We start from the raw sequence: 24,950 nt of genomic DNA, 5'->3' as shown, positions 1-24,950 counted from the left end.
ATAATAGACGCACTGTATAACGTGGGAAAATGCTCCTAAATTCTGTAAACCAACAATCATAAAATGCACTATCATTCAAGTTAACATTATAAGTTATATGCCTCAAAGTCAGAAGAAAACTCATATTATGCAATATTAAACGTCCAAAATTTCGCTGTTGAATCCACAAAATCTTCAAAATATGCATTATGCATGAATTTTCTGCTAAAAATGCCAAAACATGCAAACATACAGGGAAAAGGAACGGTTATTTGGAATTAAGCCATGAAACGAATATTTGCAAAGTTTGAGAAGTGTGACCAGCTTATTGAAAAACACGCATTTGCATGGAAATCCGGGCTCTGCTTATCAGTATCACCAACGCTCACGTTGTTTTCGACCACCCTGTATATAGGTTATGTTCCCTGGACACATGAGAGCACGCCACGTAAAGCTGTGTGCGGCTGAAGCACTGATTCTCTAGATCAGGGCCTCTCAAACGCCCAAAATCTCACGCGTGCAAATCGAGGCGCAAGAGCTCCGTGCACTGTGTATCGGTTCCACTCGGCTCGGCTCGGCTCGGTCCAACGCTTCGTCTCTGGGCTACTCGGCTAAGCTCGGCTCAACTCGGTTCGGATTTGCAGCGATACGGAGACAGTGAGGAAGAGGGAGACAGCGCTATTGCTCCAAATCGAGGAGTGGGGGTCCGCCCTCGGGTCAACCAAGCAATGTCGTCTTTTGCACCGTGCACAGTGCATGCACTCTGAGAGGCCCTGCTCTAGATAATGACATAGAATGAAAAATGTATCGTATGGCTTTGAGTACCGAGAGTATCCAGGACATGTTCGGTGCAGGTCTTTCTATTTGACACCGATGGGCGACCTCAGCGTCTGAATGTGGGATGATGACTCTGTTCAAAACTTTACGTCTCCATCTGACGGACGAATGTCCATCAATAGTGTCATGTGTCCTTACTCCATATGAGCACTGGGGAGAAGTTTGGAAATTAAAAATCATCAGGCTGTTTCCAGTCATTCGACCGGATCAGGGATAGCATGAATGAAACCCCCATCTAGCGGTGAGGACAGGAATTGTGCCAAAGCCTGTCGCACTCCTCTGGGGCAATGATTAATGATTGACAGATGAAATGAAAAATGATATTTGAGAGTGTTGCTGCAATGAAAGATGACGGCGAAAACTGGAGTACCCGGAGAAAAACCTGTCCCGCCTGCTCTTTTTCCAGCACAAATGTCACACGGAACGACCGGAATTACTGTAAAACCACGAAACCCACCGGTGACAGGCCGGCGCGGTACCGCCCAAGCCTCGGAGACTGGGTTTGGAATTGAATCCGGGCTTTTGGCAAGCAGTCTAGTGATTAGAAATTGTATACCAGCACCTCTCCTACGCTGATAATGAAGAATGTTTCGACCACCGGGGTCTCGAACCGGCTAACCACGGTGACTTAATGTCTTAACGATCATTATTATAAACCCACTAAATATGAGTCCTAAGCCTACACAGTATTAAATCAATCAGTATCTGTTGTCTTCCTAACCTTTTCTTAAATGATTGCAAAGAAATTGGAAATTTATTGAACACCTCCCTTGCTAAGTTATTCCAATCCCTAACTCCCCTTCCTATAAACGCGTATTTACCCCAATTTGTCCTCTTGAATTCCAACTTTATCTTCATATTGTGATCTTTCTTACTTTTAAAGACACCACTCAAACTTATTCGTCTACTGAAGTCATTCCATCTCTCCACTGACTGCTCGGAACATACCATTTAGTCTTCCCAGCCCAAACTTGGCAACAATTTTGTAACGCAACTCTTTTGTCGGAAACCACGCAGAACAAATCGAGCTGCTTTTCTGTAGATTTTTTCCAGTTCCTGAATCAAGTAATCCTGGTGAGAGTGCCAAACACTGGAACCATATTCTAGTTGGGGTCTTACCAGAGACTTACATGCCCTCTCCTTTACATCCTTACTACAACCACTAAACACCCTCGTAACCATGTGCAGAGATCTGTACCCTTTATTAACAATCATATTTATGTGATCACCGCAATGAAAATCTTTCCTTATAAAACACCTAGGTACTTACAGTGATCCCTAAAGAGAACTTTACCCCATCGACCCAGTAATTATAAACCAATTTATTTTTCTCTAAAAGAAGAATTTTCTTCGCCAGTCCGATTGTAGCCTACCATCGTTCCGAACATAACACGAAGAACATCCTTTATTTTTTTTTTGTTCGTATACTTCGTTGGTATAACTTATTTACGAAACGAAGGGATGAGTAATCACTTAAGATTTCATTAGGTGTGTTTTAATTTAGTGATAGAGGACGGAGGAATCCAAGCCCCACACACCTATTTGAGAATTTTAACAACACTTGTCTCTCAATGCTGTCTTCATTCGAATGTATGGTTTAAATCGAGGCAAACTGCTAGTTGTTTAGTGGTGGGATCGTACTCACACGGTAACTTGCTGGCGGTCGTCGTGGAAATACATCTCCTCGAGGGGAAACGGTCGTATCATGGCCATGGACCGCCCTGTAGGTAGTGGCTGAAGAACCTGCAGGAAGAACAGTGACTGTCATTAAAGAAATGGAAGACAGGCAGTGTTATTACGTGTTATCTGTAATTTGTCTCTTGAGAGAAGATGGAGCAGGAGTATTTGTACAGTCGAATCACTTTATTATTATTATTATTATTATTATTTTGCTAATGGCTTTACGTCGCACCTACACAGATAGGTCTTATGGGACAGGAAAGGCCTAGGAGTTGGAAGGAAGCGGCCGTGGCCTTAATTAAGGTACAGCCCCAGCATTTGCCTGGTGTGAAAATGGGAAACCATGGAAAACCATTTTCAGGGCTGCCGACAGTGGGGTTCGAACCTACTATCTCCCGAATACTGGATACTGGCCGCACTTAAGCGACTGCAGCTATCGAGCTCGGTGATGTACAGTTTTTTAAAAAAATAGGGGAAACGTGCTTGTAACGTCTAGTATGTGAACGTTAATTAGGTAGATGGGGTTCCAATGGCCGTACAGCATACTGGAGACCTTAGCTACTCAGGGTATGTCAAAATGAAGTTACACTCCATCTGTAGGCATAGCCGTGCACTAAACTGTCAGGTGACCCCTCAAAACAAAGTGAATAGCGGTGCGTCCGCGTGTCCTTGTGAGGTACACAGACTACTGCGGTCATTTGGGCACGTTGTACGTCAACCAGCACATCACATGAGACATTTTAACGAGCAGTCACTTTGATCCAGGAAGGATGGACTTTTCGTCGCGTTGCTGTGGATCTCAATGTCTCTCCGTCAGTTATTCAACGCTAGTGGAATCGCTGCACTGAGACAGGCCAGTTCACAAGGAGGGTTGGACAAGGTCGTGGACGCTTGATAGCCCCACATGATGACCGATATCTGATCTTCTGTGCGTTGCGGCGTCGTTCAGCAACTGCCAGAGAACTGTAACAAGACCTCGGGAGGGTCACTGCAGTCACGGTGTCTGACCAGACAGGAAGGAACAGGTTAACAGAAGTGTCCTTACAACCCAGACGTCCTGTTCGAGTGCGCCGTTTAACGCAGCAACATCACGCAGCTCGCCTTCTGTTTGCCCTTACCCACGTCAGCTGGCAACTTCGCCAATGGAGACCTGTGTTGTTCAGAGACGAGTCCACACTTCCCCTGACACAGTGTGATGGACGGCAACGTGTATGGAGACGCCGTGGTGAGCAGTACATGTCAAATATTGTCCGGGAAGGCGACCGATTCGGGCAAGGTTCTGTGATGGTGTGGGATGGCCGTACGGATCTTGTCGTCGTCCGTGGTAATCTTACCGCTGCGGGATACATCGAGCAGATACTGCTACAGCATGTGTTGGTTGCTGCATACGGTGTTGGCCCTGAATTCGTACTCATGCACGACAATGCCAGGGCTCATGTAGTGCGCATCACCAGAGCTGTTCTGCGAGAACTGGACATTCAAGACATGGAATGGCCCGCAGTGTGTCCCGACTTTAATCCCATCGAGTATGCATGGGATAGGCTTGACAGAAGTGTTCGTGGGCGTCCTGTTCCACCTCAGACTCTCCAAGACCTCGAACAGGCTCTCATTGAAGAATGGGACCTGATGCCGCAACGTGACCTCCGTCGACTTATACGAAGCATGCCACGTAGGTGCCAAGCTTTGATAAATGCTGGAGTTCTCCATCTGTGATAAAAATTCACCCTGGAGGACTGCTGTCACTTTGTTCTCGCCCCTATTTGGAATTTTCGTTTGTGTCCTGAAAATGAACGCGAATCCATCGATTTTCTTTTGTATACTTCAACGGTAAAGAATGAAGGCTTAGGTGGTAATATACCTGGGTGTGAGGTGTTATTTTGTGGAACATGGCATACGTTCAAAACCATGTTCCCCTAATTTTTTTTAACGTGTGTATCTTGGAACTTGAAAATAGGTGGAATGAGTATGAAATCAAAATTAGTCTTTTGAAGACTTAAAGCGATGTCAGTAGGGAAGAAACCTAGGAGAACTAGATGTCAGGTTGGGAATACAACTGAAACAAGGATAGCAGTATTGTGAGCTCGTAGTTGCGTTCAGCAGTGTTCTGTAAGAAGGAAGTGAGTTCCCCGAGGAAACTATTTTTACGTCGGTCTGTTTTCAGACTAACTTTACTTTACGCGACTGAAAGCGGGGTGGAATCGGGATATTTCATTCATAAGTTATAAATAACCTACGTTAAAGTTGCGAGAATAATTGCTTGTACAAACAAGTTGGAACATTAGCAGCAGGCTGCTCGGAATGAGGACTAAGCTGTACGCATATACCGCCTTAGGTGGTGGTGTCATGTGAGGCGAATGGAGGAGAGTAGGTTACGTAGGAGAATAATGGACTCTGTCATGGAGGCTAAGAGATGTAGAGAGAGACCAAGACGACGATGTGAAGAACAAATTGAACAGGACCTGAGGGAGAGGATGACAAACTTTCAAGATGTATTTTTGAAGAATGGTGGAAAGACGGAGATCAGTGATCCACAACGCAATTCAAGATCAAATTGGACAAGGGAACGATTATGATGATGATAGTGTCCTCCACATCATATGCACGGTCAGTGAACTGTTTTGTTTAATGTGTATTGTCTATACAATGAACATTTGTTGACTGACACTACACTGATAAAATTACACAAGTCGTAAGTGAATTTCCTTTAACTTCTTAGTTTGGCGATTTTGGTCATTGTACTCTTCTGACACTTCCCAATAGTCAAACTCACCTTGTATGAAAGATACTGCACTGTAGAAAATAGTAAGCCTAAGTGGTTGCATTATACTCTGTCCTGGTGTCAGATATACAAGACAATATGGAAAATATCTGCTTTGTTTGCAAACTGTTTTGCATTACATGTGTGGACAGTAACGCACCTCATTGAGAGCCTCGTCCAGTGACTCCTCAGCGCCTGATACGGACCCTCTCTCGTCGTCTGGAACAGAGAACACACAAACAATAAGCGGGGCTCATGACTGGTTCTTAATTCAGTAGCTGAAGAGTGATTTTACATATTGATAAAACTACAGCACACAACACAGTGTTATTTGTGTTACAGGGGCCGTCGTAGTGCAGAGTTTCTTCCGTCAATAGGACTACGGTAGTTATTTCTGAAAAAACGTGGATTTCCCAACCTGTTCCAGTAATAACCATCACTCACAACAATCAAGAAGGCTTTTGAAGTAGGTAATTAGCCGTTTCTGAGAACCCAGTAGTCAGCGAAGATGCGATTCTCCTTATCTATACTTCGCACGGCGTTACTTCTAAATTGACATTTCGCAAAACAAATGAGCATCGCCATACCTCTGTTGCCAGCGCGCTACGGCAGCGAAAACAGCTGATGCAATATGACTGCGGTAAACAGCCCTCGTAAAATGTAATACCGTAGTCAGAAAAGCTAATGAATCTGGATTGAAAACAAATTCACAAAACAACACTTTCTAGCAACATCCGACAATAAAAAGAGAATATATTAAGAATAAAAGAGAATGAGGAAATAACACATCACTCACTGTTAATGGCTGGCACAGGTTATGGCTTACAAAGGGAACACTCCACTGATCTCAGATTCTTGCCACTTGTCTTTTCCGAATTACACTGAGACGTGCTAAATACGCACGAAGTTTACTAACAATTACACGGACGTAAATAAAACTACGGCTATATTCTTATACACTGAACTATTAAACCTGTATTGTACTAACTTATGCTGTAAATTACACTATACTGTACTATACTGGAAAGATAAAGACTAATATGAAAAATACAGATTACTGAAGAAAAATGCAAAAGATCCCGAACCGTACCGAATACCAAACACGCTGAGCGAGATACGTTAACGACGTGGCGAACGTAAATTTAAAATCGGCAGTTAGGCTTCGATATAGCACTCTGCCGATATAAGTCGATATGAATGGCAGCTTGGGATTGGTTGGATGTCTATGTTTCAGCGCATAACCACCAGACAGAGCCAAAATCTGTCAAAACGTCAATTTCGAAGTAAAGCCGTGCGGAGTATAGACTATAAATACTGAACTTTCTAGCCTGTTTATAACTCTCAGCAGCCAGTGTAGCTAAGTAGGCCTACCATGGGCGGTTGAGTTGTAAATTATTTGGTTCTCGGAACAAGATTAGGCTATTTCTCAATATTGTGATTGTCAGCGTGCTTTGGTTACTAGAATTTGATTATACATTTCTTGTGTGTGTGTTTTCGTACCATATAAGTGTATTACTTTAATTCCTTCGAATTTTGAAAACTAAATTGTGTAGCATTATTATTATTATTATTATTATTATTATTATTATTATTATTATTATCGGCTGTGGATTTTCATTATTATCGCCTTTGCTGTTCATTGTTGTTACAACCTTGTACTACGAAATAAACTTGTAACTTTCCTTACAGGAGACGAGGGGCCCATTTTCAATTATTGCGGGAAGGGTGGGGGCTTCTTAGCGTCGCTACTGCAAACAGTTAATTAGAAACACTAGCACATTATCATACTGGTGGTGAGCAGGACGGAATGAGACGGAGGTTTGAGCAAGACACTTTCTTATCTGAGCACAGCACCCTTCTTATTGACATTATTAAATAATTTGACTTTGAGCCCACCGATAAGAGCACTTAGGTAGCCGCTCGCTCCCGATATCGAACCCCGATTGCTGGTTAAGAATGTGTTAACATGAGATAGATAGATCGGTTATTTATTTTACCTGGTAAACTTAGCAGCACCTGTCCCTGTCTTGCCCTTTAACCAGTACTGTAAATACTGTGCACAAATATCACAAAATCTAAACCTAATTTCTACCCTACTAAATCAAATCAAAATACTTTATATGCAAATGAGGTCTCTACCTCGCTGGCAAATGATACACACAAATACATTGTTCTCAACAACTCAATTTTAAATTAAAAAGAAAATACATTTTCGTAAAATACAGTATTATGCAAGTTACATTAACAATTTTTCTATTAAACACACAGTTCATCCTTAATAAATTTATATTGTGTACAAAATTCTACTCATAATGTCTTCTGCACTTACACACATAATCAACTCATATACAGAGTGTGGAATCACTTCAAAAATACTATACAATTGCTATATGATTCAACTGTGCATCGCTTTTTTTAAAAACCCATTTTGGTACCTAGCGTCCATAACGACCTGCTGCGTCTTAACCAGAGCCTTTTTAGCCACCGCTTATCAGAGTTCCTGAAGGGCCTTCTCACAGCTACCGTACCGGTCACAGGGCCGTCGAAGTTCCCACTGTACTTCACCCCTACAGGCAGTGTCCTACTTCGGCTGTTCAATCTCCATAGACCAGGGGCCTATTCCACAAAAGTATGGTCTTGTACATTACAAGTTACTAGTGTGGGTTCTTGTAATGTATGGAGTTGTACATTTCTGTTCCACAAAAGATTGAAAGTCTCTTGTATATTACCAGTGAATTGTTACAAGTTTTACAAGTGATGACATATCAACAAACATACTACGTCATAGCATGAATCAGCTGTTTATCTTCGTATTCTATTCGTTGAATTAGGTTATGCTTGCCTCATTTATCGTAATATCGTATTTTAAGGTAACTTATGCAGCAAAGATTCAAAGAAATAATATTCCTGTGAATTTCTTAATGCTACTATGTTATTTTTCAGTTTATTTCTTTGATGATAGGAAATTACTCCGTTATTATCACCCATTCTGTCCTTCCGTGATCCTCGTATATGTTCCACGATAGTCTGACATACCTTGGTCTGCCATTAGGAATCAGTTGCCGCTAACGATATACGGTCGTCAAACTTAATTGTTATGAAATTGTAAACTCTGCAGGAATTGTTAAAATTATGTCAAGAGAAACGAAGTTATTCATTTTGAAGGAAATAGAAAGAATGAAAGATATTCGTTTCGGTGCATTCAGCGAGAGTCTGAAAAAACAAGACAAAATAAATGGCTGGATGGAAATATTTGACTTGGGAAAAGCTCATGGAGCTTTTGAGGGGAAATGTTGGACGTATGTAAGAGATATTCTGCTCATTAATGATTCCAGGAATGTCCTCCGTGGAACATGTTTGTTCAGTATTTTCAGGCCAACGAACAATTTGAGGAAATTTTATATCATTTATTGCAGCTACCACAGAATGTATTGACCTACAGACCGAAGATTTTGCCATCCCATGCATATCTGCAATACCATGATACTGACCACCATTTCCTGGCCAATGTAGTGATGTTAGTAACTGTTGTTTAGCAGAGAGAGATTTATTTCTGTTCGTAGGATGTTTTAACCTATGCCCAATATCTATCAAAAGTTCTTCCACTTGTGTTTTGCTTAACCTAAAACGTTCATTGTATTGAAACACAGTGTTAAACTGGAAGTTTATTCTTTCCCTGTACAGACGGTAGTTTTCATTTTCATCACCATCACTATCACTACTGCTAGACCACATATTTATCAAAATGTATCTGAAACAAGCATATTTAAATAGCACTAGTACATTTATGTATTAATGTCCTTTCACTGGTAGAGAATACTTCCCAATTCACTAGTAAGTTACAAGTACTAGTACTTTCGTGGAACACACCCATAAAAATTCACTGGTAATTTGTAAGTATGGAGTAGTAAAGTACAACTGTAGAAAATTCTTTTGTGGAACAGAAAATCTGGTATTTGTACTAGTTACTAGAGAATTTACTTGTAATGTACAAGACCATACTTTTGTGGAATAGGCCCCAGGGGATGGAATTAATTTATTCACAACAGTTCTTTATTTACAATAACCTACACAAGTCGAATGCCCTCTGATATTTCTTTTCTCTGTTGCTGTTTATTCTTTTCTTGAATATCTGTACAGATTTTGGAAAAAGATGAAACATATCCCCAAGTAAACTGTTCCACTCCTGTACGCCCTTCCCAATGAATGAAACTATGCCCCAATCATTTCTGCTCAAGTTCCATGTAACTTTATACTTGTGGTCAGCGCTGCCGATGTAATTATTTTGCAACTGAACCCTCTCACGGATTTCTTTCCATGATTCCTCTCCTGTATAGGCTCTATATAATCCTGTTAGTTTAATTTTATCCCTTCTCTTACTTAAAGCTTCCCACCCAAGTTTCCCTAACATTTCTGATACACTACTTTTTCTCCGGAAATCCCCTGTTACAAATATTGCTGCTTTCCTCTGCACAACATCTATTTTTTAAAATCAGGTATTACTGGTGAGGATCCCAAACACTGACGGACGAACCATACTTAACTAACTTTTCTCTTTTAATTCTTTGCTGCATCCTTTAAATAGCCGTATTATGACATGTAACTACCTGTATGCTTTCCCAACAACGTCATCAACATGACCCTACACTAAGCTAATACGCCTGTGCATAAAATATCTGATATAGGCCCTTCTGTATTATCGTTCCTATAGCTAGTTTGACTGTGGTAAGTTATGTAACGTGCGCATTGGCGAGTAACGTGATCCAACAGCTCTGCACTCCGACCGAACAGAGGAGGGGTGGTCACGGATCTACGCCTCTGTATTCGGGAGACGGAGACGCCTTCGGCTGTCCTGAGAGGCGGCGTCACCGTCTGGGAGGAATGAAACATTCAGTAGTAGTAGTGGCGTAACGCAGGCGGGGCCGGGGCAGAATTCGCCAGAATGTCACTCCGCACGGGAAAGATGGCATCGTTTTGTAATTGAAGAATGATCAAAAAGTTTGTTTTTACAGTGCGTAATTAATTGTCGAATGGTTGCATCTACCTGCAAATTACTGTTATTATGTTCAGTCTAAGAGAGCTGTCTCACGCTTTATCGCAAATGTCTGGGCCATGTTATTAAAGAAACAGTGAAAACTGGTACCAACATATCAAATTTTATACCTAATTATTCCTGTCGTTTCTTCCGCAAAACGATCGTTTATGAAACTGAAATTTATAAAGAAGTACCCAAGACCGACTTAGTGAACTCAGCCTCCTAAGCATCGAACGTGTCATCCAAGGATATCATTGACACTATCAGTGGCTTTCCATCCCAGAAAGTTCGCTGCATGGTCCAGTTTCTGTGCGTAAAGGTTAGTCCTCGGAGGCTGGGTACTTCCGGGGGACACGAGTTTATCTTTCAAATGACAATAAGGGAAAGTTTTTAAAATGCAAAGACAGGAGATAGAAAGACATTGATATTGTATTTCAATCTCTACAAAATAGTTTAACTTTCAAAATACAATATATTAATAAATTAATAAGTTTTATAATCTTATAGTAAGTTCTTTGTATACCATTAAATGAATATAAATAGCATTAAAGTAACTTATCTGCTGTAGTTACATTTATACAGGGTGATTCTAAAATACTTTTACAAACTTTGGGGACGGATTCCTTACACCAAAAGAAGAAAAGTTCATGCAAACATATGTTTCAAAATTCTTCCTTTTCGATTGATTAACTTTCAAAATGTTGTTAATGAAAGAACATGTTAAACTGACGCAAACGTCATCAAACCAGAAGCAACAACATACACACTGCAGGAAGTGGATAGAAGAATTCTCCGGACAATTATCAATAAAAAACATCAGGTAGATGACCAGTGGAGACTTTTACCCAATTCAGTAATTTACAAGGAAAGTGAATCAGTTATTGACACCACGAGAAAACGGAGGATTGCATTTTTTGGACACATATACCGTTTGCCAAATTTTAGTCTCCTAAAACAACTTTTTGATTTCTTTTGGAATAGTCAAACAAAACACACTTGGTTTAAAGAAATACAAATGGATTTGGATGAACTGAAAATTGCTATAGAGCAAATTGAAAATAGAGAAGAAGATTCTAAACAACAAATATACAAAACATGAAAACTTAAGCAGTATGTTATATCAGCAGAAGAACGGGCTGCAAGATCGTCTAGAATGAAGAAGTTTTGGGAAGAGAAGAAATGATCAAGTGTTAAAAAATTAAATTATTTTTGATGTACTTATTTTTTGAAAATTTTATTGTATAAGGTTGATTTTGGTGCTCCACTGTGGGCGTAAACAGTATAAATAAAAATGACGCAGTCTGTTTTTTGACACTGACATTGTCAGTTTGTTAGGAAGTGATCAAGCCATAAACTCATATCAAATGCTCGAAATGTCATCCTCTTGCGTCTAGACACGCAGTCACACCCTTTCAGATACTCCCTGGCGGTGTCGAATGGTTTCGCAGGCTTTCATGATACATCGAAGAAGAGTTTCTTCAATCGGTTTGTCTGATGTATAAAGCAACTGTTTAAAGTGCCCCAGAGATTTTTTTAAAAAAACCTAAGGGATTGAGGTCGAGCGCACGTGCAGGCCTCGTGTCCGTTACCATTCGAGTGATCGTACAAAAAAATCATATCTGCCTGCTCAAGAAATCAATATCGTGCCTTGGTTTTACGGAACACTGTCACTATAAGATGTACACAGTTGGAACGTTACAATTTCCGTTAACTTATTACATCTACACACATGTAAACAAGTCTCCATCTACGTAGAGTCGAAGCTTTCTATCAAATTGTGTATAGATAGTCGTTGGGTTGGACATGGAAAGCTGTTGAACGTAATAACGAAACGAAGGATTTTGGCACATATGTTTATAGGCCTATTACCTTAAGGAACCGTCCCCAAAGTTTGTAGAAGTATTTGTTTGTTTTCCTTAAGGGGGCCCGTATCTTATTCGTGATGCCTCTGAGCGTGCGTCTCTCTTCGAGGCGTAGCCACCTCAGGTCACGGGATCACAAAATTTCAAGTTATAGGCCTATATGTGTGCCCGTTGTAGTTTATCTCGGAATTCTGTTTCTGCATCTTTGCAAAGCGGGTCATATTAATCGGATATTGGGATAAAGAGGGTTTCGGTAGTTTCTTCTTTAGACTGAGTGGAAAAGTACACATGAAGAAGTTTAAATAACGCGGGATTCAGATAGTAATGGTCCGAACAATGGAGGTGAAGCGCAACATTTTGGCACTCGGAGGAATGGCGGTAATTGGAACAAAGTTATGTACTACTACTACTATTACTACTGCTACCTAGCTTGTCAGACGAAATTCAGACATTAAAATACAGTAGTCAAACTGGAATGTCTGTACACAACACGGACAAATGCGAGGATGGACTGTGAGAAAGAACCTTTGTAAGGAGGATGATGGGACTCAACACAATAGTCAACGAATTTACTTTTCGCATGAGAGCTAACCAAGAGTTATATGAAAACTTTGAAAAGGTATTAACTTCAACGAAGAAGAGGAGACAGGTTTTCCACGGACACGTCACAAGAAGGGTGGCGAGTAACAGAAGAACGGAAAGTTATAAGTTCATCGTTGGGTGAAAGAAGTTTATCAAGATCTAGAAAAGACTGGGATCAAGGCGAAAGAAGAAAGTTTTTATTTTATTTTTTACGACGCAGATAGGCCTTACGGCGACATTGGGACAAAAAAGTTGCTCGGCGTAGGAAGAAAGCGGCCGTGGCTTTAATTAAGGTACAGCCCCAGTATTGGCTTGGTGTGAAAATGGGAAACCACGGAAAAACATCTTCAGGGCTGCCGACAGTTGGGTTCGAACCCACTATCTGCTGGATCCGAGTTCACAGCTGCGCGTTCCTAACCGCACGGCCAACTCGCCCGATGAAGAAAGCTGTACTATCACAGCCCGTAGTTAACTGAAACGAGTGTAATAATAATAATAATAATAATAATAATAATAATAATAATAATAAAAGAAATCAAGTTCCTCCGCTCCAGAGAGAAGTATGGTTTATTTTCTGTAGTGCTATACACGTACACTTGTTGCCATGGTTACCGTGGTGTCGGAAACCTGTTGACGCAGAACTGTCCACTAGTGATGGAGTAATCGAATGCAAAATAATCGATATTTCATTCCCATGAATAATCGAATAGTGAATTTTTCCATTCGATTATTTTTTCGAATATTCATTCGAAACTGCATTCGAATATTCTATGCGATACAACTGAATGATATTTGAAACTAATTCGATTATTTAAATATCGGATAGAGGTTATTTGATTAAAAAAGTATTAGATTATCCCATCACTAATTCTACATAGATCTCCTACCCAAAAACATAATCAATGTTATGTGTTTAATATATGTTCAAACACTGTCCACCTGAAGATAAATTATACTGTATATCCGAATTGTGGAATTTTACTCAAAAAAAGAAATGTAAATACACAACAATGGTCGTAAACCTTTCAACCTGGTGTTTGAACGCGCAACATTGAGGATAGGTGACGAGCACCTTACCGCGGAGCCATTCCGAGTTTGACTAATGGCCACATTCAAAATTGTGTTAGATGATGGAACGAATAAGACTGGATTACCAGATAGAGGGGGCTTTGTTTTAATCAGACTGTAGGTGTTGTCCCATGTCTCGGTGCACGCTACCAGCCGAGCTGGGTGTGATCTGACAACATCGGAAGTTGTCGAGGCTGTGTGAAGGACGGCTCTCCCTCACACGTTCCCCATCATATGCCTCATAGTTATTTTCTCAGTTCTCTCAGCTTGTAGACCACGGGGCACTAGCTGAGTCTGGCATTGGCTCCGCTTACTTGTCACTTTCATCTTTCGTTTGCGGGAGTCTTTAGTTTCCATTCGTCCGTCAGATGAAGACGTAAAGCTACGTGCCGACACCGGGTTTCACTCAGTCATCCCACATCTGCGCAGGTCAAATAGAGAGACCTGCACCAAGCGAACCGAATATGTCCTCGGACACTCCCGCCACTAAAAGCCATACGGTAGACAGGTTATTATTATATATTTAAAACACAAGGCTGATCATATATATCATTTCAGTGGCATAGATCCCTTTTGCGGCTCTCACAAGTAACTGATCGTGACAAATAAGCATTCAAAAGAAAGAGAATAGACATTAGCAATGACGAAGTACTCTCTCATTTAATAAATATCGATCTTTTTTAAAAATTATTTTTTTAAAAATTGTATGAAATGTGTAAGTTTATTGTCCGCAAAGATATGCAGTATTTTCAGTTGAGAACAGTGAACCTATTCACATCCCTAGGAAATAACTTTGTCTCCTATCTAAGCGTATTCTGCAATCAGTTTTCGCATAACATTTAATTACCTGGAGGAAGAAAGTGCCTTAAGGAGCAAGAACAGCAAGTGCCAGTGACAGACGAAAAAGCGTTTCAATGTTGATATGAACAAGATAAGACAGATAATTTTCAGTGAAGCCATTCAATGTGATTGCGAAAGGTGATAGTTTTCTCGAGACCTACTGTATATGAAAGTGACGAGTGACTTAGAAGTGCGAGTGTATTTTAAAATTATTTCTTTACCAGCAGAAAAATTAAAGTTGATATTAGGATGTTAAGGACAAACCGACATGAAGTGTGACAGATAGAGAAAGTGTGAAACTCTAATAATTCATCTTGGTAGTTGTGAAGAGAGTAGTATTGAAATGAGTAACACAGTCTTTATTTTGGCGAACGCTTTGAAAAATAAAGCCCTTCCTTTAGCCTTGTATTAGTATCTGAGAGTAACAATAATTCAAGCAATGTGTGAAAGTGTGGTGTTTCTTTGACAAAAATTACAAAGGAGTACGTACAAATTCTGGCCAATATACTTATCTCAAATGAAAAGGAATTGTCAAGAAACTTCAAAGAGAACCAAGAGGAATTGTTTGTTGGATGTGTGTAGTGCTAGTTTTAGTCAACTTCAATATTTTGGTGAACGATGCATAATAGGATAATGGGCATGCTGCCATAGTGTTAATAAGCGGGAAACTATTTATCTGGTGTTGTGTCGATTTTTCTTAAGTCCATATTCATGTTTTATCGAAGTGGAATTTGTTAGGTGTTGATAACTCGACGTTTGCTGAAATGCTTTTTTCTTTTGCCAATTATGTAACGTCCAACTAACACATCAGAAATTTTGGCGACGGAAGGACAGGAAAGGAAGCGGCCATGGCCTTAATTAAGGTACATCCCCAGCATTTGCCCGTTGTGAAAATGGGAAACCACAGAAAACCATCTTCAGGGTTACAACTGTGGGATTCGAACTCCTCCCATCCTCCGAATACAAGCTCATAGCTATTCGACCCTGACCGCGCAGCCAGCTCACTCGGTGTAATGATTTTAAAATCCGCTCAGATACTGAGCGAGTTGGCCGCAGCTGTGACCTTGCATTGGGGAGATAGTGGGTTCGAATCCCACTGTCGGCAACACTCAAGATGGTTTTCCGTGGTTTCCATTTTAACACCAGACAAATGCCGGGGCTGTACCTTTCCTTCCACCCGTCGTCGAAAGCTCTCGATGTGATAGTGCGACGTTACACAAGAAAAAACTCTCCTACATAAAGAGCACTATTAATAATCTTGACCACAATGGCCAGTATTGGGTCCGTATTGACTTAATCGTAGTAAATAGACAGATGGATGGTCCGCCTACTCAATACTATGTTTTTTAAATATTTAGATTTCACATTTACATTATATCTAGTACTTGTTTCGAGAATATGTACATTCTCTTCTTCACCTAATAAGGTTAAAATTAAGGTATTACAATAAGACCTAACGAAAATGGGGGCCCCCTTTAAGAAAGCTAAAACTATGACACGTACAATGTAACATATTACAAATTGATGGATAGTGGCATGGAATTAAATTCCATCTTGTCATTTCAATATAAACACAGTAGGATGATGTCTGTATGGATAAAACGTTGTTCACTGAGCGCTGTTGCGATGTGACGTCACTATGTCCTTGGTGATCCAATACTCCCTTATAAAATTCACAATAATATAAAATGTTGTAAAACCAAGTTGTCCAGCCGATTCCCTCAGTTAATAGGTGTTTATGCAGCCAAGTTGATATGAACTTTATATGGTCTTTAAGAAGGAGAGGTAAAATAAAAACCGTAAGTGCAAGAGTGTAACGTGAAGAAAATGAGAATACAACGCGTAAAAAGTGATTAAAACTTAGCGATGTTATAATACAAGTGGTGCGCAAGGCTGTCATGCGACAGTGTTTACGCGTTGTATTCTCATTTTGTTTATGTTACACTCTTGCACTTCTTCCTTATCCTCTTGATAGTGTCTTCATTCCTTTTCCTGCTGGGTGCCTTTCGCGATTTTACCTCAGTGGATAGGTAGTTCGGTAAAATATGAGGCACCGCTCCTGGTTTTAATTTCCACCTCAACGTTTGTACTGTTCACCACGAAGAAGTTAATTAAATCTGCCGAAAACTGCAGGTTGCTTTTGGCTGACAATTGCTTATCTTTCTGCGGGATAATTCTCGTCCACTTCGCTAACAGATTATTTTCTTCTAGCGGTATAATTATCGTCTACCACCGGGCTTCCTTCCGTAACCCGATTTACAACCAGGAACGAAACAGTACGACATTTCCTTGAATTAACAGAAAACTGATTGATTTCACACACACACACGGCACTGCACAGATACTAACACAGACTTTCGGAAAATTTCAGGACAAACAAATTCCCTGAATAGGCGTTACAATTATTAGCATGACTTCACGCACCCACTCTATTACCTTCGTCGTCAGTTTGGCGCACGTGTTGTTGCAACTGGTTCGTTGCGACTGCAGCGCCACACTCCGGTGGGGCCACCAACGACAATGTTAAGAGAGCGGGGTGATCACAGACGTATTCTATTCGTCGTGGTATTAGTAAGTTTAATGAAAAATGGATCTGCAGTTTTTCCGTTTATCGGATCGAAAACGAATGTCAGACAGAGCATATTTTCAAAAATGAGGGCTGTAGTGTCCGCATGCTGTAGGTCAAAGACGGGTGCAATTCGTCTCCAGGTCAGGCAGGTGAAGGAGCAGAGTGCAGCCTAGCAGCTGATTGCACGGCTATCAGTTAAACTAGTGAAGGGACGCGTATCTAAACAGATTTGAACTTTTGACAGTTGTATTGTATCTAATGTCTCGTTCTGTTCAGTGCATTAGATTATGGGGAGAAAACAAAACACGTTATTTTGTGTATACAAACGACATTTGCTAGGTAAATGCGTTTAATGATATTTTATTAGGTTATGGATAGGAAACAAAACAAATTAGTTTTGATGTGATATCCAAATACTGCTTTGAGTACAACCTGCAGTAATGGAAATACTGCAGGCCAACACAAAACTTGTTTTGGAATACAGTATAAACAGTGAACGACAAACGAACTGTACGACTGTATTGCGCAAACATAATATACTCAGTGAGGTACACAGGTGTGGCTTTGCTTGTGCCTTGACTCCACATATCGCCATCTAATCTTTGCAGCACAAACTATTAGAAATGAGCTGCTCTCGGCTCTTCCCGCGCTCATCCCATGAGATTAGGGAGCGAGACTCTCTCATTGCCCACCTGTCCTGTAGGCTGTCGACCCTCTCAAAATTGCCGCAAGAAAGAAAAAAGAACGAACGTGCTGACAGACAGTACATTCTCATTATATTATCCAAGTGCCCAGAATACTATGGGGTAAGGTGTCCACTCTTATTCTACCTCAACGTCTCAGATTTTACTATACGCATTTCTATGAAAATTGGCTTGAATAGGAGTTATCTTACTAGAAAAATGACGAAAAAAGTAGCCCTCGTTTTTGCGCACCAGAATGGAACTGAACTCACCTATCCATTCCGGCGGGATGATGACGTTCCCCCGCGCGGACCAGATGATGCAGGTCGTGAGGAGGATGAGAGAGAACTGAGCTGCTCCTGGTGGCGCCATCAAACACTACTGCAGTCTACTGCGCGGTCCGCTCCTACATTGTGATATATTGCCGGCCAGTTCCGCTGACTGCGCTGCAATACCTGTCATTAACACAGGAAGTGGCTGCAGGACCAAGGTTAGGGAGGTTACCTAACATTGTATAATTCTTTCTCACCCAAACATTGTAAGGTACCTCAGGGAACTGCTTTAGGGACATACAGTACTGTGGCTGGGAAAACATCCAGATGGACTAACACTGCACTTCTGTGGCGTCTGTCACGTTAGCCAAGTAGCAATGTCTTCAGGTAATAATCCCCACTGTGCAGGGCTGCAGGACTTAACCTATCAATACAGCCGATATAAGGAGGCTTTTGTCATCTATATTATGAATACAAATGAGATGATTTTTTTCGGATAGGCTAAAAACCGACTGGACCGCAATGGATATTTTAGATTTTGATATATTTCATCGTTTCGAACTGGTAGGGAGTTTTACAGTGTTATGTCCCAGATCTAGACAACTTTTGCCCTACATTATCAGAAATAACGGGTAAATCTGTAGGAAAACGAATTAGGGGTCACGTGAAGTCGTCGTTCGTTTGTTAAAAGTTAAGTTGAAGAAGGGGCGGAAGGTTTTTTGATGAGAGTGCTAAGCGTGCTTGTCCTGTGGGATGTACTTTATTTAGTCATTGTCATCGTTATACCGTGTTTCTGTCTTTTTAATATTGTCTACATAGATTTAGGGTTCATATTTAGTGAGTTCATAATCCACATTTCATTCTCCGTCACTTGATCCTTGCTCATAAATCCATACGAAGAACGGGTGCTTTGGCTGTATGTACAGTACTTCATTTAATGACGAGAACATGTGTGCATGCGTCCAGCACATTGTCCCGTTTCTCTGCGGAATGAAGTGAGATCAATCTTCGAGGCGGTGTTTTACGACCGGATGTCCTTCCTGACGTCAACCTCAGCGGAGAAGTTTGGAACTGAATCCAGACTTTTGGCACGCAATCTACTGATCAGAAATTATATACCACCTCCTCTGTCCAGCGGACAATATTCTGATGTTTTTTTTTTCGACCAACGGGACTCGAGCAAACTAACTACGGTGTCAGACCATAGAGAGATCATGATTTTCGAGGCCAATTACAAATGCTGATTTTGTGGATAAAAAATCAGTTACTCTTGATATCGAGTTTTGTTTCTCTTCTAATGCTCCCTATAAGGACGCCAAGACCTTGTCGTCGGTGTGGGGGGTTATGCGCTCGTAGATCCCGAGGGCTGTGCCAGCTCAGTGTTACCCAAGGATCATGTAAGAGAAACAGATCCGTCACTCCTGTATAATAAGGTTCTCTGAGAAAACAGGTCATGGAAGCTATAGTGGCCCCTGTATCTCCGCCAACATAAGGAAAAAATATCACGATAATACCTCGTAATAAACTTGATAATGACAGTTGTTACTTTGTTAAAATTTTACCCGTGATAGAGATAATGATTGCATTTCGGTAGGAAAGTTGTATCTAAAGTTTCTCTCGTCTTTTACTTGAAAAGTAAATTGCAATTGCCGTATTTGTATGTTGGCAATACTTTTATAACGCTAGTTTGTATCATTGTTTCACCGTTCGCAAATAAATGTAAATTTATATCTATTAACTTAAACAATAAATGCAACATTCATTACTGAAAATGTTAATGCAATTCATATAAAACCCCAAAACGCCCATACTTGCCGAAATCACGATCTAACACAACCTCATTGTTTCGCTCGTTCGTTGAACCCTTCCCACGACTTTTATGTATAGGAATGGAAAACAGGAGAAGGAAAGGAAGAAGTAAAACACAGCATAATGCACACAGTTTATGTTTTGAATTGATTTATTCCAAACAGCAGGTAAGAAGCACAATCACACACACGTTTACTCGCAACAGCTAGGTAGTTCAATGTGAAGTACGTTCATGATCATAATACTATTTATTCACACTAAGAACGCGTATAATTATAATTTCACACCATACTCTCAAAAAACTAGATCAACAATCTCGTTCAATGCGAAAGAATCTCAACAAATTTTCGTCTAACAAGCACTATTACTTACGTGCGACCAAGTTCCCTTCGCGCGCAACGATAACAGTGTTGTGTTTTGAATTTGCTGTACCGCGCAACTGAATGTGTTATGCCAACCACTGCCTTCTAAATTAACCCTCTAAAAGAGAATTTTAGTTTTCACTAGTTGGCGGAGATTGAGGTGCCCATCTCGGAACTGCTTCGGACGCTCCCTATGAAGTGTCACCCCTGGTGTTACCCATGCTGGATTGCCCTCGGACTGGGGTCAGACTAACAAAGTGTCTCCCGAGTTGGCTGAGAGGTGTCTGTGCTCTTTTTCTTTAATTTGTTTCTTTCTTTTCTATTTTAACTACATGTTTTTTACAATTGGCTTTACGTCGCACCGATGCAGATAGGCCTTATGGCGACGATGGGATAGGAAAGGCCTACGAGTGGAAGGAAGCTGATGCTTGTTGTTTAAAGGGGCCTAACATCGAAGGTTATCGGCCCTGGAAGGAAGCGCCCATGGCCTTAGTTAATGCACAGTCCAAGCATTTGCTTGACGTGAAAATAGGAAACCTAGGAAAACCATGTTCAGGACTAGCGACAGTGGAGTTCGAACCCACTATCTCCCGAATACTGGATACTGGCCGTTCTTAAACGACTCCAGCTATCGAGCTCGGTCCTTAAATTTCCCCGCCTCTCTGCCTGGAGTAGTAGGTTTGTTTTCTGAATGAGTGCGTGTCTGGGGAGGTTTCATACAGGTCGCGGCGAGGTGATGCGTGGCTACTGGGAGAGTAGTCGCTAGCGGCCCACCTCCAGATACTGAGTGACCTCTGGAGTACGCAGCCTTACCTCAGCATGCGGGGCTCTGCCAAATGTTGACAACAAGAGGACTCTTAAGCGCCCTTAAACTGGGCCTGGACAGTCTATGGTCGTGAGATGACTGCATCAGAAGAAGAAGAAGAAGAAGAAGGAGAAGAAGAATAGATTTCAATGTGCGGAAATATTCCCACAATACAGAGAAATTAATGCACCCGTCCGCAGTTGATGGTCTGAGCAATGTCATTGAAAATAGTTATTGTTCAAGTTAATTGTTATTCCCTTTGTTGTTATTAACCTTGGCTTGGAATCGAACTACTGTTATCAAGCGGCTTGTACGAGGAAGGGATTTCCGCCATTCACTCCACGGCACAGCGAGCGTCCAGTCAGCCATTATATTACCCAGTGAGGCGCGTTCTTATAGGGTAGTCCCCTACTTGTGTTCGGGCGAAGTTAGTCGGCCTCGCTTAACTAGGCTATTATGTGGTCGGCTGGTCTCTATGTCTAGGGACAGGACTCTTATGCTCTGATAATACCTTTAATATGTATGCATATGATCATTTTCATTTCCTCTTGTCCAGCTCCTGCCTCTCCTTCCACCACTCTTCTTCAGTAATTCCATTCCAGTCCAGTATTCTTTTCCTTATACTGCTCTTGTCCTCTTCTCTCTATCTAAGCCTCCAACACTTGTTTCGGTATTCTTCCCTCCTCCAACCTCATAACATGTCCAGACCATCTCAATTTATTCTTCTCCATCATATCACTCAGTTTTCTACCCCTATCTGTTTTATGACCTTAACATTTCTTACTCTATCTCTCCTTGTCTTCCCTACCATACTCCTCAGGAACTACAGTGCATCTAACTAGCCTGAATTATACCCACATTTCTCGCTATCAAAGTCGAAGTCTCTGATGCATACGTTAATATTGGGGTATAGTACATTATCTCTTTACATTTCATAGGAACTTCTCTGTTCCACACCAGGTTCCTTACATTCTGGTAGAACGTATTTCCCACTTGTACCCTTCTTGCGGATCTCCCTATCCAGCCTTGCATCTTACATTATTTCACTTCCTAAATATTTGAAGTATTCAACAACCTCAAGGTTTTGTCCCCTCATACTAACGATTCGTGTTCCTTCTCTTTCTCCTTCTCACTACCACTGTTTTTCTCTTCTCCACACTGATTTTTATACCACATTTCTCAGTATTGTTATTTATAGCCTTTAGTTGGATTTGCACTTCTGTGTTGTTGACTCCCCCAGATCACGTGCGTCATCTGCAAACAACAATATTTTCATATCCCCTCTGTATGTTGCCTTTGTTTCCTTCAGAATTCCATCCATAATCATTATAAACATGAGTGGAGACAAACCTGGAGTCTGAACACAAATGGAAGAGTTTTTATACATTGTTTGCACACCCATTTCATTCCAGGGTTTCACACACCCTTTGAGAACTTCAATCACACCGCTGCAGGCCAACAGTTCGTTTGAATACATGAGTTCAATATTTGTTAATATTATTGGTTATACGTCCCACTAACAATGTCCTATATCGCCATTTAGAAAAATTGTCCTGATCCCGATAGAGATGAGCTGCTTGTACCATTTTAACTATATACGAGCCCTCCTGCCGTTCAATTACTCACCAGTTTCGCAGAATATCGACACTTAATTCTGGTAAGCCCTACAAGTCAGTGAAAATCGTGAAGACGATCTAGTACCAAGAGAAGTTACTTCTGAACTACTGTGCTAAAAGTGGAGTGTGGCAGACATTTTCTGTCATTCTGTGCGGATGTATCCAGACAATTCGCGATTTCTGATAGGTGTGTTGTTTGCAGCCAATGATACCGTTCTTGAGGTCCTTGTAAACATTTTTGAGGGATATCCCAATTTGCAACAACTTGCTTGAATGATTGGAAGCACGGAACATGAGAACATCCACTCTCATCGTTATTACGTGCTAGTGTAGGCAATTGTGCAGCGTTGACAGCCGTCTGCTCTCTCAGTTGGAATTATTTTTGTTGATACCCGGCCTTAAGTTAGGTACCCTCTCCGCACTTGCCTGGAGGAGAAGTGGGAAACGACGCAAAAGCACTTCGAGGATGGCTGAAGTGGGTACCGAACGCTCCATTACTCATTTACCTCCCGAGGCTGAGTGGACCCTGTTCCAGCCCTCGTCGCACTTTTCAAATTTCGTGTCCGAGCCGGTTCCTCCGGGGGTGGCAGCTAACCAGAAAGGCGGACGACTGATACGTTCACGGCGCGTGATTCGGCTCATGTCCTGTCAAGATGAAACTCTTTACGTTCGCTCCGCGTCTTCAGAGTGTTCACGACCAAGACTTCTCTAATAATGAAGGTTTGAACTGAAGAATGCTTTACCGTTGGTCTTTAGTGTCGTTCGTCACCACCACGTTCATGTTGTGTAATACATTGTTTTCCCCTGAAGTAACTGGATTTTTTAAACTTAATAATTTCATAATGGTTTGGCTTTGTTCATTGTTTTATTAAATTCTGGGAGCGAAATGAAATACTTCTTACGAGTGTTTTTTCAAGAAGACCCCGAAGAGCTCAACTGCCTATGAGCCAATATAGCGTTTAATCCGGCACTGCTTCTCTATATAAAAATGAATGTTACTTTGTATGTCCTTTATAGACTCAATAACTACTGAACTTATTTCACTGAAAATTTCACAGTTCTCCTGATAGGGTTTAGGAAGAGGTTTGAACGAAATCCTATCGGTAGTTCGCCATAGGGGCGAAAAAATCCACAGCTTGTTTCCAGTCATTCTACCGGGGCAGAAATGGAATGAATGAAGTTCCCACCTAGCGGCAAGGATAGCAATTGTGCCGGCTGCCGAAGCCTGTTGCACTCTTCTGGAACAATGATTAATGAATGGCAGATGAAATGAAATGATACTGGAGAGTGTTGCTGGAATTAAATATGACAGGGTAAATCGGAGTACCCAGAGAAAAACCTGTTCCGCCTTTGCTTTGTCCAGCACAAGTCTCACATGGAGTGACCGGGATTTGAACCACGGAACCCAGCTGTATGATGCCGGCGCGCTGTCGCATAGGGGGCGAGGATTAAAAAAAGAAAATAGGGGGAAGCAAGCATACCGCAGGACAAGTCTGATCAGCGGGTTGCCTAATCAACAGTATGTGAAGATTATTATGACGTGTTTCTTAAAAAGCTAATCTTCTTCTACTATATAATAATGACGTAAGGGATAAAACGTCCGACTCGTTGGCTGAATGGTCAGCGTACTGGCCTTCGGTTCAGAGGGTCCCGGGTTCGATTCCTGGCCGGGTCGGGGATTTTAACCTTCATTGATTAATTCCAATTGGCCCGGGGGCTGGGTGTTTGTGCTGTCCCCAACATCCCTGCAACTCGCACACCACACATAACACTATCCTCCACCACAATAACACGCAGTTACCTACACATGGCAGATGCCGCCCACCCTCATCGGAGGGTCTGCCTTACAAGGGCTGAACTCGGCTAGAAATAGCCACACGAAATTAAAAAAAAGGGATAAAACAAAAGGAAAATGTCGAAAATAACAGAGATAACTGGTGAATGTGTGTATGATCCAACATAGGTCTCAAACAAACTTGATACACATATAAATAACTTTCTATCAAGAAAAATGACTGTAGCGGCAACAAACGCCTAGCATCCCTAAGGGAAGGGGGTGAAATGTAAAAATCTGAAAATGACCTAACTTAGGTATCTGAGATGGACTGTGGCACTCTCGATGCCGTTTAAGTCAAAGTTAATGAACTCAGTACGGGGGTTAGAAGGGGTGAAAACGAATTTCCAAACTGACCG

The 24,950-nt window shown here is 41.3% G+C and overlaps 1 protein-coding gene across 1 annotated transcript in view; it reads right to left on the bottom strand.

The window, feature by feature from the left end:
- Window positions 1–18,265, bottom strand: part of LOC136885206 (uncharacterized) — a 54,973-nt gene extending 36,708 nt beyond the window's left edge. The window contains exons 1-3 of the mRNA XM_067157630.2: window positions 18,166–18,265; window positions 5,415–5,473; window positions 2,462–2,559 (exon numbers count right to left, since the gene is read on the bottom strand). Of these exons, the coding sequence (XP_067013731.2) occupies window positions 2,462–2,559; window positions 5,415–5,473; window positions 18,166–18,265 (257 nt within the window). The remainder of the gene's footprint in view (window positions 1–2,461; window positions 2,560–5,414; window positions 5,474–18,165) is intronic.
- Window positions 18,266–24,950: the final 6,685 nt, after the last annotated feature.

This window comes from Anabrus simplex, chromosome 14, assembly GCF_040414725.1.
Source record: "Anabrus simplex isolate iqAnaSimp1 chromosome 14, ASM4041472v1, whole genome shotgun sequence".
Classification (NCBI taxonomy): domain Eukaryota; kingdom Metazoa; phylum Arthropoda; class Insecta; order Orthoptera; family Tettigoniidae; genus Anabrus; species Anabrus simplex.
This window is presented reverse-complemented; position numbering and strand designations above follow the sequence as displayed.